The sequence below is a fragment of the Tamandua tetradactyla genome, chromosome 1 (genome assembly GCF_023851605.1).
Source record: "Tamandua tetradactyla isolate mTamTet1 chromosome 1, mTamTet1.pri, whole genome shotgun sequence".
In the NCBI taxonomy this organism is placed as follows: domain Eukaryota; kingdom Metazoa; phylum Chordata; class Mammalia; order Pilosa; family Myrmecophagidae; genus Tamandua; species Tamandua tetradactyla.
The window spans coordinates 5,895,409-5,913,230 of record NC_135327.1 but is presented as its reverse complement, the minus strand read 5'-3'; the positions used below and the strand labels follow the sequence as shown (position 1 = coordinate 5,913,230).

The 17,822-nt window shown below is 44.1% G+C and overlaps 1 protein-coding gene across 7 annotated transcripts in view; it reads right to left on the bottom strand.

Annotated features, from left to right (window-relative positions):
- Positions 1-350: 350 nt before the first annotated feature.
- Positions 351-17,822, bottom strand: part of ELMO2 (engulfment and cell motility 2) — a 37,270-nt gene continuing 19,798 nt past the window's right edge. For 5 of the 7 annotated variants that reach the window (XM_077167775.1, XM_077167772.1, XM_077167778.1 and 2 more), the window contains 15 exons: positions 16,860-16,938; positions 15,638-15,673; positions 15,298-15,348; positions 13,756-13,806; positions 9,209-9,331; positions 8,714-8,848; positions 7,998-8,102; positions 7,794-7,902; positions 7,202-7,338; positions 6,072-6,235; positions 5,833-5,945; positions 5,551-5,658; positions 4,718-4,800; positions 3,089-3,166; positions 351-1,913 (listed from right to left, as the gene is read on the bottom strand). In XM_077167775.1, coding sequence (XP_077023890.1) covers positions 1,713-1,913; positions 3,089-3,166; positions 4,718-4,800; positions 5,551-5,658; positions 5,833-5,945; positions 6,072-6,235; positions 7,202-7,338; positions 7,794-7,902; positions 7,998-8,102; positions 8,714-8,848; positions 9,209-9,331; positions 13,756-13,806; positions 15,298-15,348; positions 15,638-15,673; positions 16,860-16,938 — 1,573 coding nt within the window. In that variant the 3' untranslated portion in view covers positions 351-1,712. The remainder of the gene's footprint in view (positions 1,914-3,088; positions 3,167-4,717; positions 4,801-5,550; positions 5,659-5,832; positions 5,946-6,071; positions 6,236-7,201; positions 7,339-7,793; positions 7,903-7,997; positions 8,103-8,713; positions 8,849-9,208; positions 9,332-13,755; positions 13,807-15,297; positions 15,349-15,637; positions 15,674-16,859; positions 16,939-17,822) is intronic. The other 2 variants (XM_077167776.1, XM_077167777.1) reach the window with 2 other exon arrangements.

Here is a 17,822-nt window from a genome sequence, read left to right as displayed (position 1 = left end):
ATCTTCTTCAAGGCAGGCCCAAGTACTTGAGCTGTTCCATGGCTGTGTCTGTGGCAGGGAGAAGAGGAAGGATGTGTTCATGGGATATAAAGTCTGCCTTTTCCTGCTGTACCCAGCAAGCCTAGGCAGAAAACACTTTGTCCCAGTGCAGCAATCTGTGAGCATCATTAAGCAGGTGTGTGTCTGTGTGTGAGGGCGTGAGGGCTGATGAGGGAGGGGTTCTTGGAAAGTGGTTGGAGAGCTTGAGCCTTCCAGTTTCCCAAACACACTGAAATGAAGGCCAGTCAAGGTAAAATCTCCACCCTTGGGTAGGGAGCAAGTGCAGAGAAACAGCTGGTAATGGGAACTAGTTTGTATATGAAAGTTATTTATTGAAAACATGTTTACTGGCAGAAGCTCCCAGTTGCTCTCAAGTCACAATCTTGGCTCACAACTGGAAGTGGTACCTTTTTTTTTTTTTTTTTTCCATTTTACCCCCCAGTTTTATTTTTCCCCAAACATTCCATCCTAAGATAGGTAGATCTTATATAAATATATATATACATATGTATAAGTACAGCCTACAATAAAGAAAATATATAGTACACTCTTCATTCGATAGTACCTACCATGCCAGGCTACCAACACTGGATGCTACCATGTGACCATATGTCCAAGGAGAGAGTTGTGCATGTGGTGTGTAAGTGCTGCAGCACCAGGGAAGCCCAGTGGCACAGCTGTGGCCTCCAACGGCCTCAGCCAGCTCCCTGAAATCATGGCCAATGGCAGAAACCACCATGGTGGTAAGGGAAGAAAGGGAAGGCAAACTTCCTGGGGTCTGGAAGGCCATGAAAAGCAAACTAGAGGGGGATGGTAATTCAGGATAGATGGGAGATTTCTGCCTAAGGAAGAAGATAGAAACGTGGGGAAATAGGGGATGGAATCTAGTGGCCTCATTACAGTCTAGGCCCAGGTTTTACCTGAGCTTTTCTGGCAGAGTTCCTCGAGACTACGAGGGTGGGTCTTAGTCTAATGGCCTTTACTTCTTAGGATGAGAGAGCTTATAGGAAGAAATTTCCATCTGTCCTGAAAACTGTATGGGCAAGAGATCTGGTGGCTCTAGAGATTAGAGGTGTTAGAACCGAACTTCAGAAGCAGCAGCATCTTGGCACCGTATGAGACAGGAGTGAGTCCTCATGAAGAAGAGAAAAGTAAAGACCCAAAGCATCTACTAAGCAAAGGCCAAAGCCTCTCTTTAGATCTGAGACACAGGCAGGAGCCACCCACAGGTGGCCACTCCAAGGCGCTCTACATGCCCAGCACATCTGTCTCTGTAGCCAGTCTGACCTGGGCCGGCTCTTGCTTGCACGGATTCCAGCAGACCAGAGAGCAGGCTCAGGAAGAAAAGGTGAGTGGCTGTTGTTAAATACAGCTCAAGAAGCAGTTTCTTAGATCAGAAAGCAAGGGCATCTGCTGTTCATTTCTTAGGACCCCATCGCAGGCTTTGTGGTGATGTGGAGGGCAGAGCACCCTGCCTTCATGACTTTTAGTGGACAGGGACTAAAAGGAGGCTCCGGGTGGTCAGAGGAGGGTTTGAGGAATGGCTGGCATTTACTGGCCACCATGGGCAGCCACTACAGATTCTGTACAAACAAAAGACAAGGCACCAGACTGTGAGTGTTTCTCCTGGGCCCCAAATCCCTTCCTGGGCATTGTCACCTGTGGCTCCAGGCTCAGCCATAGTGATAAACAAAGTCATAGCTGCTAGGCTCCTTGGGGACTGGCGGTGGGGCTTCGGGAATCTGGATGTTCTCCAGGTCCAGGAGCCTCAGCTTCATCTCCATACTCAGCAGGGTGTCCAGGTCACTCTTGGTCAGCTCACTGGACATGTCCTTCCCCATAAGGGCACTCAGGCCGTCGATCCAGACGCAGTACTGTGGGGGTAGGTTGGACATGTCACTCGGTGGTCCTGACCAGCCGGAGAGCCCGCCCAGGGTCCTTCTCTGACGGACCTCACAAGACAGCAGTTTCTATGGCCGCTACTCAGTAATAGTCACACTGATTTTATACCAACCTGATATGTTAAAGTCTGGAATAACGGCAAACATAAATTGGGAGATAATAATTCACTTTCCCAAAGATCTTCTATTATGAAGGAATTTGCATTATAACTCCTTTACATAAAATGAATAGAATTTTAAAAAATGCAATTAATGAATCCAGCGAAATTAGACCAGAGTACTAGGGCGCCATCGACCTGATGTTGCCCCCCAATTGACAGTGCTGGTGGGGGAAATATGAAGTGAAAAAAAGCAGGACCCAAACAGAAATCAACACAGGATCTTGATTTTGTTTCAAAAAAAGAAAAATTTTAAAAGCCCATTCAAAAAATGTTTAAAAATCAGTACTAAAGAAATTAAACTCCAAGCGCTCATGATAAGAAGTGGTAAGAGAATTCTTCTCAGCCCATCCCTCTAACTCCTTTTCCCTCTCCTGCCAGTTTCCTTGTCCATGTCTTTGCTTATCTGTCTGCCCAACTGACTGTTCCTCATTTCTTCACAATGCAAGCCCAGCGGCAGCTGAGGCTGAGCCTCTTGCAGAAGCCCCACCTCCAGTTTCCACTCATGTCCCTCAAAGCTCACCAGGAGCATACGGTGTCAACCACAGTTACTCACAGACTCTTCCTGTGCCACAGTGGAAACTGACAGCCCCTGTCAAAGGACCAGGTCCATCTGGCTTCAAAGTCCATGCCAGACCCATTACAACATGTGACCAGGAGCCCTGAATAGGGAGGATCTGTCAACTTCACTTGGGCAGGTAGCCAAAAAGAAAATGAGAAGAGAATTTTCCTGGTCCCAGTCAAATAGGTTAGCCCCAGCAGACCTCATCTTTCTAGTGACAGCCTTATGGCTGCTGCCAAAGAGTGACCTGGCGAGCCTGGCTCAGGATAAAGGCCCACAGCCCGGCAGATCCTCAGCATCAGACAGCCGTCAGGACACACCATGGCTGTCTGCCTTTAGGGGAACACTCCAGTTCCGCCCATGCCTCTCCTCCAACTGAAGAGCTGCAGGGAGGGCTCTGCTGCCCAAGGCAATGTCACACTGCTCACCTCATACTTATTAGGTGCAATGAAGTTTAAGGTTTCATCAGGATCATACAGGATAGAAAAAGCCAGTTCCAACACCTCCTGAAGGAGAAAAGGTTTCAGTTACTCTGGAGCAATGGACGAACCGCAGGACTCTGTAGGCATGCACACAGCCTGGCAGGAGATGAGACCCAGTGTAATTAATCTTAACACACATACTCCCCACCCCAGTCAGGCTTAAGATGTGGAACTTTTTAAACTGGAGAAAAGTTATTTTTCAACACTCAGAACCCTTTGAATGTCAGAGTCCATGACTGTATTACCTGAAAAGTTATATTTTATATTCCTAAGATGACTGACCTCCTATTGCTATCATGCTGTAAATGGCATAGGAAAGTCTTGAAAGTTTATAAAACAATAACAAAAACAACTTGTGGCTGAAGATGGGACAATCTGAGCATGATGAGAATAACTAGATTAAAGCAAATATGATTTGCCTAAATTCATGAGTTTATGATACCAAAAAAAAACAAGACAAATGACGCACAAACCTGATCACTGTTGGATGAGACCAGAGAACTAACTTATTATTTTCAAAATAGGCACATAAAGAAGACTCAAGCTTTTATCCTGCCTTTCTTATATAAACGGTGCCACTGGGAAACCAACAGTAGATGAGAGCAAGTTTCTCCTTGGGGTGTGAGTTCAGCTAATAAATGAAAATGACTGAATTAGAATACCACTGCTTTGCAAACCTTAATTCACACTAATGGAACAAGACACTGAGCATCAACAGCCTTGCTAACACCCAAAAGGAAAGACAACCAGACGCAAAGTGCTTCTTGACAGATGAACACAGCACCATCTATGAAGCAGTCTTGCCCAAAATAAGTCAGACCTGAACCAGAGCAAACAGCCTCCTACTACCAATTTACAGGAAGAGGAATATGTTGAACTACACCATGGGAGAACAGTCAGCAAACGTCAGTGTCTGGGAAACTACCAAATCATCTTTCCTCAACTAAAAAACTACAAAGAAAAAAAAAGATGGAGGGGGAACTTGTAAATTAAGAAACAAGACATTATCAACTAATCACAACGTGTGGACCTTATTTGGATTCTGATTTATCAAACAGAATGGTTATATGGGTGCGTGAAGACATAGACACATATATCCAGATATATTTTTGTGTGTGTTATAAATATATATAAGCATTTACATATTTTACAGAGATAAATTATGAAGCTTATAAGATAATTGGTGGACATTCAAACATTGATGGGATATCTGATGATATTAAATACTTTTTAGGACTGATAACAGTATTATGGCTAAGAGTCCCTATATTTTAGAGATACATACTAAATATTTACAGATGAGATAATCTGATACTTGGGATTTGCTTCACAGTAATGAAGGAGAAGGGCAAGTGCATGGAGCAGAATTTGTCATGGTTGCTCAGTGTGGGTGATAAATATATGAAGGTTCTATCTGTTTTTGTGTATGTTCAAAATTCTTCTTAACAAAAAGTTCAAGAATACATGACGGGTTAGGTGAGGAGGAGAGCGCATGCGTCCACAACACCGCTACAACTAGTCCTCTCTAGGTAATACTGCGCCGCGGACTCAAACTCCGGGTGCCTCTCCACTCACCTTGTTCTGTTTCAGAGCACTTTTCTCTTTCATGTGAGGACAATCTTTCCCAGTGACAATGGCCTTAATGTCTGCAACAGGAACTAATAAATGACGGGAATTAGTCTCTGGAAGCTTTATGTCCACGTTGGTCCTTGTGTCAGTGTTGGAAAGGACGTCCCAGCCCCCAAACTAAATGGCTGGATTAGCTCAGGGAGGATGGTGGCAGAGAGTGGCCTGGTACTGGGCCCTCCTCCTCAGGGGCTTCCCCTGGACCATGGCCTGGTGGGGCTGTGTCAAAGCTAACCAGAGTTGCTTCAAGACTTTTGGATTTGGCTCCCCATGGAATGGGGACTTGGACTCTCATCTCACTTCCACTCTACAATAGTGAGGACGACAATACCACAAGGGCAAATGGCAGCAGGCCAGGTGACAGTTCTGTCTACTACATATCCAACACTGTTCCAAGTGCTTTAATGCATTACTCATTCAACTGTCCTATAAGGAAAGTATGGTTATTATTCTTATTTCACAGGAGAGGAAACCAAAGTAGAGGGGAGAATTAACTTGCATAGAGGGGAACTGACAGCCAATTAGGGGCAAAGCCAGGATTCCTAGCCACTGCCTTTCAGTTATGTCTTGTACTATCCTTTACAATCTATAACATACGTTCATATCTGTGGTCTCATTTAATTCTCCAAACATCACTGTGAGGTAGAAACTATACTGACAGATGAGGAAACAGGTCCAGAGGAATACCCTGTCCTCAATTTGAAACAGAGTCAGGTCTAGAATTCAGGTCTCCTAACAACGAGTCCAGGTACCATGACACACTAACAGAGAAATGGACCTACTTTTCTCCTGTAGTGATTCGAATGTCACCTCCCCTTGAGGGTTGTCATCCAAATCACCGTAATGCAGAACCTTGTGGTTCAGTGCCAAGCGGCAGTACCAGAAGCGTTCTGCAACACAAGGGAAAACAAAGCAGGTGAAGGAGGACAGTTCTGTGAAGGACCTGGGCACACAAAGAGCAAAAGATGACTTGTCCCTGCAGGGTCTGTCCAGAAAGGCTCCCTTCCAGTACCACTGCCTCTGATCAGTACGCACAAGCCCACTGGCCCAGCTCTTCCTCTCACCTTGCCTTCGGCGATTCCCAATCTTTCTGAAGCTACTACCCTCACAGAGACGGTTTAGGCGCTGCTGTTTGATCAGCTCAAGGATCTCGGGCTGGATCTTCTCTCTCAGTTCCCTGGACAGGGAAAGGTGGGGGAGACATGTACTGGAATAAGGAGGTCACAGGACAGCAAAGCTCCTGAATGAAGGCAGAGCTGGCAGCCACTTCCCCTGGACTAACCCCTTCTACGATGGCACTTACACAATTGGCGGGGACTGGAAGTCATCCTGACTCATCCTCTCAGACTGGCGTAGGCGCAGAATCTCAGAGTAGCTCAGGCTACGCAGTTTGCTCTTGAACTGATCCAAAGAGTTTGGTTTAGAGGGCAAAGCACGTGTAATCTGCTCTCGGACCACTTGCATAACCTAAGAGGAAAGGAAGAAGGCAGCTGATTTACACCTGATAACTAGATGCGCTGAGTCTGCAGCACCAAACCTCTGTTTGACCTCAACATCTTGAGTGTAGCTGGCAATGAAAATATCTGCTAAGCAAATAAGAGTACTGACCTCCTAAAGGAGTCTTAGATGGTTAAGACAAATGCCAAATGCTTTATTTCTCAAATTATTTCTATTTGAGATTTTTGGGTTCATATTTTGATGCTGTCCCTTAATCTATTCCTTGAGCAAGTCACCTGACATCCTTAGGCGTCCATCTACTCATTTTAAAGTGGGAGGAAGTTCTGCCCATCTCCTGCTATATGCAGCCATGTGGTGTATGAGATGCAGGAGGGAAGGTGAACAGTGCTTGGCACACTGTACTATGTTCAGTAAGTGTGTTAGTTTTCCTAAAACGACTGCTGGAGGAAAACGACATTGCACATGGGCATGATCTCACCAATGAAGGAAAAACTCTGTAAGAATAAAGACTAGAGAGAAACATGTAGAAATGTTAATGCTCACAGCTAGGGCTAGAGTGATAGACAACCTTCTCTTTAACATTTCAGATTGTTTTGATGAACTTCAGAACCCTGACTCCTGGATGACTGGGTTTTGAAGGCCTAGTGCAGTGCCTTAGGGTGGGCCCTCAGCCAGCCTTGAGGAATGAACGCGACAGTGAATTACACTGTGTGCGTCAGGCCAACCCACTTTACTTCACCCTAACATTTCCAGTTGACGCAACTACTGGGCAAATGAGAGCCCATGGCACCGAGGAGATACCTGCTCACGGTTACAGAGGAAATCACAAACAGATGGAACTGAGGTTCTTAATGCCTCGGTCTTGTGACTTGGCACTGCACACCAAGCTATTTTCCAGCTCAGGGACTCCTTGGGATTTGCCCGGCTGTGAGAGGGTGATACGCGACGGTCCCCACGGAAGCTCTGCCTGCTGACCTTGTTGAAGTCCTCTGCAGTTGCCCGCATCTCCTTCCAGGTCTTGTTCAGCAGCTGGATGCAGATTCCAAAGAGCTCTTCAAATGCTCGGTCGTGGGTGAAGAACATCGGGTGGTAGTCGTTGCGACCTTCGTTTGCTGTGGAAATAAAGAAACAGGGCAAGGCTGTAAGTCCCTGCCTACAGAGATTGGAGCCTTAAAATCAGAAACGGGATCCTCTGCTACAAAGTACCAAGACACAAAACCGGACCAAAGCTCACAGCTAATGTGTAATGATAAGTGGGCCTTCCTCCACTTCTTGCCTTCTCCTCTGGGTGCTTTTTCTTGGCCTGGCTCTACACTGTTACACACTCAGCTAGCCCTCACACTTGGAAATAAGAGGACGTAATGTAAATCTTGAACACAACTCAAACAAAGCAATAGCCATGATTTCCATAAACAAGGACAGGACGGATGATCAGCTCACACAGTAATATTAAAAAAAAAAACATCATCCAGTCCCACTGACATCTGTTTATAAACTCATGTCTCACCAGGTTCATAATTATAAGGAAAGGCCAGTGGAAGAGAGGGAGCCAGCTGCACAGACTTACGCAGTTCCCCAACCTGTAGGATCTCACAGAGCATTTTGGTGAGCTCGATGGCACTGCGACCAAAAGGACATTCATGTTTGTCTTCTCGGCTACTGTTCTCCAAGACAATCTGTGGGAGGAAAAGGGAAGGAAGGATTAGGGAGGTGAGGGAGGAAGGCATGGGCTGAGGTGCCAGGACTGAGCAAGCCAGCCCCCAGCATTTACCCGGATATAGGTATCCTGATGGACTTTAGCCAAGTACAGCATGTTGTCCAAGGCCAGCATCCCGGGAGGAGTCTGCGTAAAGTCCATTGCGGGGTTGATATGGTTCTGGAGAAATAAAGAAACCTGATTTGAGAGTTGCTGGTCTCCTTGTGAGCAGTGTCACCCATGGGGCAACTCCTATCGCCCCCTCTTCTCTATGCCACTAGTACTTTGTTCTTACACTTCCATCGCAGCTCTTTTCGCATACCCAGCTCTACTACTGGGCCGTGAGCATCTCAAGCCTGCACTGTGGCTGACTCATCCTGCATCCATGACCCCTAGCATGCTGACAGACGCTTAGCAGTTAAGAAACAAATATTTAATTGAATTAACCCATTCTCAGGCTACATAATTTTCGTATCACAGAATATTCACTCTAGTTCTTTGAAGAACTTAGCTGCTGTGGTGAGAGGACAGGTCCCCTCTCTGCCCACCTTGGCTGACCCGCTGAGCCCTTTTACAAATGGATTTGTTTCAGAGGGTCAACTGTTGTATATAATTCACCAACTTGTACTGCAAAAGCAAACCAAGCAGTCAAGGCCCTTCCAGCTTCTTACTGTCATTTATTCCAGGGTTACCTTGAGGAGGAGCAGTTCTCATGCACCTATCTGGGTAGTCCCTTTGACTTCCTTGTCAGGGGAGAAGGTCTGCCCCAGTCTGTTCTCTGGGGTACTTACAGTAAATCCCAGCATTTTGTAGTCCTTGGTGTACATGGCTTTGCGTTTTTCAGTCCCACTTCCAGTGACATTGCTGGAGTCAGATTCTGCATCAAATGCAATCCTCCTTAGTTCAAATATAATGTCTCTCTGAGCCTAAAGGTTGAAACAGACTTTCAGCTGGTCACTCAGCTAATCAAAGGAAGCAAGGAAAAGAAACAATGGCTGAGGCTTTTTTGGACAGAACTCTGACCCCAGTGAATCTGTGAGGAGATGCCACCTGCATCGTAGCAGGACAGAATGCACTCAGCCCACAGAGTCACCCAGCAGGACAGACCATGGTGAGGTCCAGAGCCATCTCTTCCAGAGCAGACACAAACCCTTTAGGTAGAGAAGCACCAAGCATAGTGCGTGGCACCTGGCAGGTGCTGGACATATGTTCCTGAATAAACTAAGGGTGGAATGCAACATATTTCAGAAAAAGAGCACATAATTTAGGCTTCCCCCAGCATCTACCTGGTCATTGGGGTCCATCTTGGTCATCATCCTTTCTTCCAGAAGGTTAAAGGTCAGGACTTGTAGGACATACAGCTGATGGGCCATCTCAGTTTTGATTGGGCGATTCCCTCGGATCACATGCTAGTAAGCAAAGGCAGGGAGCAGAGGGCTGAACTGATTATGTCTTTGAAGAGCCATACCCACACTAGTGACGAATAAGTTGGGCAGGGAACAGAGCTTTCCACCCACACATGGAGACTTCATGTTCTAGGAAAGGGCTGGAGCATGAATGGGCTTTTCTGAAGCCAAGATGATTTACTGCAGACTCAGAGGGCGCCACCCATTCCCCTGCACCCCCCCGGGGTGGGAGAATGGAATGACAGGCAGAGGCAGCACCGGCCGGGCCAAAGACAGGGAGGTTACCCAGTTAAAATTATGATACAGGAGATCAGCAACTGGACTTTATTCCAATCAGATATCTCACTGGACTACTACATCTTAGTCAATACACAGTGGGCATGGAGGAAAATTCACCTGCAGAATTGGACAGAGCAGCTTTTTGTTTATTCTTAGGAAAAAAATATTTTTGGATCACTTCATTATGCAAAGAGGCTTCAGAAAATGTTACTTTCTTTAAATAATGTGAACAAATTTGGATGAAGGGGAACCTTCTAACTTTCCTTATCCACTCTCCCACACTGCCTCCTCTCCCTTTCTCTCCTACACAAGTCCACCTCTCTCTTGGCTTGTCCCCCTTCTCTGTGTCCCTCTGATCCTCCTCCTCTCAGTTCATCACCTCCTTCCTTAATCCCTCTGATGTCACCGCATGCCCCCATTCTTTATCCGACTTCTCTTATACTGTTTCTCTCTTATATGCTATCTCCCGCTGTCCTTCCTGACTGATCAATACTTGATTATGTTCTTGCCTCTCACTCTCCTGTCCTCACTCTACCACATCCAGTTCTTTCCGTCTTGCTCCGTTGCATTTCTCACTCCCTCTGTCTTGCCCACCATCTTGGATCCTGTCATTCTGGTCCCTGTCACCCAGAGGAGACTCTTGTCCTGTTTCTCACATGTACCTACCACCTGTGTCCCTCATGCTGCCTAACTCAGTCTATGTCTCTGGTAGCCACTAGCCATATGTAGCTATTTGTATTCAAATCAGTTAAAATTAAATAACATTAAAGATCCAGTTTCTCAGATGCACAAGCTGTGTCTTAAGTGCTCAGCAGGCACACGTCGCTAATGGTTACTATACCAGGTAGTGCAGATATAGAATATTTCCATTACCGCAGAAAGTTCTACTGGATAGCTTTGCTCTAGAACGCTCTAACTCTTCGTCATTACCTTTTTAGTCACTCTGACTTCACATCAGCTCTCTCTAGAGCCTTCTCTGGTCTTGATCAGTCTCTTTAGACCTCCACTATCCAACAGTCACACGTGGCTGAACACTTGAAATGTGGTTAGTCCAAATTAAGATGCCCCATTAGAGTAAAATACACTGGATCTTGAAGCCTTACTATTAAAAACAAAAAAATATATAAAATATCAATAATTTTTATATTGCTTACATGTTAAAAGGATAATATTTTGGATACATTAAATAAAATCTATTATTGAAGTTAGTTTCATTAATACTTTTTTTCCTGTTTTTTCACTTACTACTTTTTAAATATTGCTACTAGAATATTTAAAATTACATATGTGGCTCCCATGATATTTCTTCTGGACAGTGCCTTGCTGGACTTCTTTCCCCTACTGTGTGGCTCCAGAGAGCGCTCCCTTTGTTTCTCTATTTCTCTATATGTATGCCACCTAATAGAGTGGCCACAAGCCTCAGGTGGCTACTTAAATTTCAAATTTTAAATAAAATAAAAAATTCAGTTCCGAAGTCACACTAGCCACATTTCAAGTGCTCAAAAGCCACAGGTGGCTACCAGCTCCCTGTTAGGCCAGGACTTCCTAACTACAGAAAGTCCTCCTGGACAGCGCTGTTCTCAGTCTCTCTGTAAAGGGTGCCATCTCTGCTCCACGCCTCCTCCATCTGAATCCACTACTGTTCCCAGGCCCCTCTCGCTCCCCCTTGGTCTTGCACTTAACCTCTCGTTTCTGGAGCACAAGCTCTCTCTTCTTGGCTCAGGCTCAGTGTTTCTCTCAGCCTCCCAAAAGCTGACTTTCTCCTCTGCTCTGGGCTCCTCTTCTTCTCCTGTTTCCCTGACCTCTCACCCTCTCTCCTCCTCACTGCCCAGTCTCTCTCCCTGCTTGTTTTCTCTTCCATTGCTACTTCTTTCCCTGCAGCAGGTCTCTTCTTTGTCTCACTGAGGCTTTTCCTTCCTTGGCTGCTGTCTCTCTCTCTGCTCTTCCTCTTTTTAGCCCCATTCCTTCCTCCTCACCTTTCTCCATGATTCATATAACAACTTTGAACATGATACCAGTTTTTATTTACTTTAATCCCCCTTTCGCAAACACACTGATATCATAGCAAGAAAGTAATTAATTACCCTAGCCATCAGTGGCTTACAGAAGTACATTCTAGTTGATGAGTTATAGTTTCAGAAGTTTAACCTTTACTCTTACTTGACTGTGAAATAATGTCCATTTAGTCAGCCAATAGTGTCAAGGGTCAAACTATGTGGCTGGATCCGATTATATCCCTGAACTTAAGTGAGCATACATGAAACCAGTTCTTGGCAGATCCTCTAAGTCCCGAGTCTAACACCAAATTGTCTTTATAGTTGAATCTTTGCGTGTTCATGAAGCTTTATCCAAAAACGAGCTAAATGTCTAATGTCATTAAGGTAAATAATAAGTCTCCAACTTAATTAAATTTCCCTCAGAAGTGCACTTTCGCCCCCACACATGCAGGAGATGGTGTCCAGGACAGCTACCGAGGAGTGTGGACAGGAAGGTGTGGGCACCTGTGCACTCCCCGTCACTTGCAGGCCGAGTGTGCTAGCCTCTGCTCGGGGCCCCTCTGCCATGCTGGTGACTGCACTGCGTCTGGGGAAGCAGCCAGTGGGTCAGATGTGGTCCTACAATGTGAAGTCTGACAGGCTCTGCCTGCTTTGAGCAGCTGATTGTGTGACTTTACAGGTGCTCAGAGCTTACTTCTTGAGTCCTATCACCTCTGCATCCTGCTCACAGTAAAAGAACTGTCAACATGAGTGTACTGTCCACCAAGTGCCAGGTGTCACACTGGGCACTGGGGTGTATCAGCTAACTTAGTACAAAGTCAAAACTGGTAAATGGCGGAGTGGGGGTTGGTCAATCGCAAAATCCATGTTCAGAATTACTAATTCTTCCAAATTTGACTCCTGATTCCTCATTTTATTCCCTTCACTGTGGTCTCTCAGTTGTCTCTTGTATTTGACACCTGATAAAACTGTTTCCTTTCAATCCTGAAACCAAGCTCCCCTTCCCAGCCTAGCCTTCCCCCACATCACCACCGTGGAACAGAGAATCAGACCTCTTTCCAGATCTACCCCTAACTCTGACTCTACCTTCCTCATATACACCTTAGCAAACACCTAAATCTTTCCATGTGATCTTTGTTAAAATGTAAATCCAGTCATTCTGAGATCCTGAATAAATCCCCTGAACTGCCTGTGGGAAAAGAACTAAGGCCCTGCTTGGTGTGGTCTAGGCTACCTCTCCAGTGTGTGACACTGTCACACTCCTTCCATCCAATCACACATTCATTCTAGGTTCCAGCATCTTCCTGGCTCTGCAGATACTTTTCCTTCTGGTTGGAATTCCCTTTCTTCCTAGTCAACCTATTTATCCATGGTTTACCTAAAGACATTTCTTTACAGGCTTCTTGAAACCTTCTCCTTCAAGGCAACACTGCCTGTTCTTTTCTGTACTCTCCCATACTATGAATCTCTGTGGAGCCACTGACCACATACTGTGCTACAATCACTCACCTATCCGACTAGACTAGTTTTTGAAAAAAAATAAACAGTCTTATTCATCTCTATCAGTGCCCTACACAATTCAGGTTCATGATGAGTGTTAGGTGAATGAATTATTTTCCTCTTTTGTACTATTATAACATGAATTCATTCCCTCCGAATAAACCTTTTTTTTTTTTTTTTTTTTTTTTTTTTAAGAGGGAGGAAGGGAAGGAAAGACAGAGAGAAGGAAGGAAGGAAGAAAGGGAAACATCTTTAAACATTTTCTTGTTTTATTGTATTTTGTTTGTTTGTTTGTTTTTTTTTACATGGGCTGGGGCCGGGAATCGAACCGAGGTCCTCCGGCATGGCAGGCAAGCACTTTGCCCGCTGAGCCACCGCGGCCCGCCCCCGAATAAACCTTTTGAACTTACATGACCACAAACAGTATATCTGGCCTTATCATCCCTAAACGGTCTGCAATGCCTGGTGAGATGGCCTTCTAGAGACAGCTCCGCTTACAGGAGGTTATGAAAAAAAGTTTTTCAGTTTAAGAAGTGTTTAATCTGTGTGCACTCCCCACTCCATAGTAATTTCAATAATACTAATTCAATATCTATAGTAATTACTGTAAAAAGTAACAACAACAAAATACAGTATGTTCCAGAAACTTACATTCAGGATTATGGACCGAAGGTGCTTCTGTGCGAATGCATTGGCCATATCCTATTGAGAAAAAGAAGCAAACTATGAGGCAAGGTTACAAGTACAAACCTGTTACTAGTATCAAGTCATGTCATAGGCTTTGAGCTTTTTCTCTTTCTTGAAGTTTTTCCTTTCAAAGATGGACAAATGGAAATCTACTATCTAGCCTATTTTATACTCAGAAAGATCCCCTCACATTTTTTTATAAGTGCAAATAACTCAAATAAGATTTCCCTTTCCAGTGGTATAATTTACTGTGTCATCTTCAAAGAGGGACAGGGATTGCTCTGGGACAAGACACTTGTGTCACAGGATGCCAGGTGATGGACACTGGACAGGGAGCACAGAGCAGCATGATGGTTCCCCAGCAGACACCCACCGCCAAGGCTGGAAGTGACTCTCAGGAAGCACTGACTGCAAACTGCCCTACTCCCTCCTTGCCCCCACTCACACACACACAGCCCTGGCCTGGCAGACAGAGGTGGGCACAGCCACTCTAGAACCATAAGTAGTCCACGATTCACTTTGGACTGGTTTAAAGCAATGTGTTGGGTGCTTTGGGGTTATATTTATCTTTCAATTATATCTAGTTCAGATTTTCATAGCAAGTCTTTACTTACTTAGCACACCCAAGGAAATAAAGTATTCTACCATAAGTGAGTTAAGCTTTAAGGGTTTTCTCAGAATCATTCATTATTTTGACCATTTTATGCAAATTTTTAAAAGATACATACATTTCTTTATTTCTAAGGACCTACAATGATTATAATTTAATCACTGCCAAGTACATGGCTCCATCAAAAAGAACATCAGTTATCAATCTCTGTTGTGACACTGTAATACCCTGAGGAGTTACTAAAACATGACGCTATATCCCCTAAACAAAACAGTCCCAGATTACTATGCTTTTAATTTTTCTGACAGCTTTTCATAATTCTTCTGTGTCCTCCTTCCAATGTCAGCCATCACATCTTACTAATGTTAATTAGTATGACTTCACTTTTTAAACTGCTGCCTTAATTTAATTTTATAGATAATTCTAAATCAATAGGCCTGAGGGAACTGTCACACTTCTATGGAGTAAAATCTGCGAGCTTTGTCATTTTCTTTAGAGCTGAAAGGCCTTTCTCTTTCACTTCTACTTTTCTAGTCCTATTCTAAATGGCTGCCAGAACATTAAGTTTCACTTTGCATTCCTGAGCACAAACTGGCTGTCAGAGGAGAAAGGTGGCCTAGAAACTTCCTTGGTAGCTACAGAGGCCAGCTTGAGATGAAATCCTACTGTGGGCAGCTCACCAAGTGGGTAACTGACAGTGGTCTCCAGCTCTAATATAAAAGCCTTACACCAAAAGCTTCTCTGTAGTATCAGAGGAAAGCATTCATCGTCTTTTATATCATAAGTTGACCTCTCTAAAACTCCTAACTAAGAAATAAGCATTCAAACTCTTTTTTGTCAACTGTCTAGTCTAGTAATTCCTGCAGTCTAGTAAGACAAAAAGGGCATGGATTTACCTTTACTCTTTTGCTATAGCAAGCTGGAAGGCTGTGCATCTGTGGCATCATCTACAGGAAAGTCACAGGCTATTTCTGAATCCGATCTTCCTTGGCTGAATCATAGACTCACGCAAAGGTAAGTTACAAAGGAAACTCTGGGCCATACACCCAAATCCTTTATGTGACTATAATCTGCAGAGCTTCCTACATGCCCTGACAATTGAGATTTACAGGACTCCACCTTTCCCTGTGCTTTAGTGTTTCCTCAACATCTGGATCAGATCATGAGATTCTTGCCCAGCTCTGACCTCCCCCCCTGGAAGAGAGCTGGCCCTTTCCACACAGCAGTGCTACTCACAGTGACGGGCAGGTCTAGAGGATTAAGGTGCTTGTCCTGCTGGCAGAAAGCAAAAGCACAGAGAGAAGCAGACGGAAGAATGAGCTTTCAGCTTACGTTCAAACAAAGACTAGGTACGAAGAGATTAACATAAAGCCATCCAAGAAAGACAAGGACAGAGAGAACCACAGATGTTCCTGGTCTGCCCACGGAATCTACCAAGAGCTTGGTACATGAAGACACATGGATTTCAACTTAGTGAGCCCACGATATTAACAGAATTAATAAGTCTTACTTTTGTACACCACTTGGGCTTTATCAGAGAAATCTAGAATGCTAGTGCTGGAAGAGCCTCTAGAGATCATTTAGTCTGGCCCTTTCATTTTACAGAAAGAGAAACTGAATCCCAGAGAGGTTACAGTACTTGCCCAGGCAGTCATAGGAGAGTGCTTAACTCCAGGCCCCATCACTTATGCCAGTGCTTTCTCAACTGCCCACCTGATTCCTAGTTCCCTCATCTATAAAATATTGCTCTTATTTTGTCCTGTGACAACATTGTGAGGTAAACATGACAGATGTTGTTGTTCCCATATTACAGGTGAGGAAACTGAGGTTCAGAGAAGCAAACTGATTTGCATATATCACACAGCTAATTAACAGGGGAAAAGAAGAGAACCCTAATCAGAGAACTTTTACACATAAAACTTAGTGCTAAGTCCTTCCACTCTCACTTCCTCGAATAAAGATTTCATATGTTTTGAACCTCTGGTCTCAACAGTGAGGCCCAGAGGTTCTCTTCTCCCTTCCTGGTCCTCTAACCTAGGGATCAGCCAACTACGGCCATATTAGGCTGGGCTCTGTTTTTGTGAATATGGTTTGATTGGAAGATGGCCACCCCCATTAGGTATATGTACTGTCTGAGGGTGCTTTCAGCTACCACAGCAGAGTTGAGTAATTACACATAGACCACAAACCCACAAAGCTATTTCCTAACTTGCCCTTTAGAGAAAAAGCTCATGGGCTCCTGGTCAACTCTAAGGCCCAGCTGATTTCGCCTCACGGGTCTCACCCGGGATCTTCCTTAGCAAAGCCACTCTGTGGGGCTGACCACAGAAGGACAGGAAGAAGGAATTTGGGAAAATGGATGGATTCTGCACTCAGAACAACAAAGGGGAGGGATGGGTATGATGAGAATTCTCTTAGAAAAACTCAGATGAAAATGCTTGAAAAGGCAGCCACAGACCTGTCGTTTGTCCTCAGGAGCCTTCAGAAAAAGCGCGTTAATCAGTGCAATGGCGTAGGTCTGAATCTCCTGGTTGGAGCTGGGTCAATGGAGAGAGAAGGCAGAGGAGATCAGAAGACTGAAAAGCAAGATGGTGTTTAGAGATAGTTTTAAAAATCACTCACAGATTTTAATCAAATAGCAGTCTGGGGCTGGTTCAAAAGCCTAAAAAGTGGGCACACTCACTAACCCAGAAATTTCGCTAATAGGAATTTATCCTAAAAAAGTAATCAGAGAAGTGTACAGGATTTATTCATGAAGGGTTTCATTAAAACACTATTAAAAAAAGAAAAAGCTGTAAATAATCCAAATGTTCTGTTAATGAATCTGTTTATGTATATTAGAATCCTAAGTAGTCATTAAAAATCATGACTTAGGGTAAAGGGTCTTAATCTGGAATTCAGAAATGAACTTAAATGGTCTGGGCACCCCAGAAATGGTACAGAAATGTTTCTGTGTAGTCAGATATCTACATTTTTTTTTCCTAAGAAGGTGAAAGTCTATAACTGCTACTGGATTTTCAGAGGCTGGGATGCAAAAATGACTTAAAACTACTCTTTTAGAAAAATGTTTGACATGGGGAATGTTCAGAATATATGAAGTAAAAATATAAGGTACATATAATACATATAGTAAGATTTTAATTTTGTTAAAATTATGCATTAAAAAAAGACTGGAGGGATATTCAATTTAATGCTAACAGCTGCATGTCTGGAGGTGGAATAATGGACAACTAAGTCACATTCTGTGCTTTTCTGTATTTTCAGTCATTGATTATGAATTTTATCTCAATTAAAAAAATTAATGTAGTGTCATATATACAACTTAACAATTCCCATTGCAACCACTTTCAAGTACAGTTCAGTGGTGTTAATTACACTCAGAATGGTGTGCAACCGTTACCACCACCCATTATTTTACTTT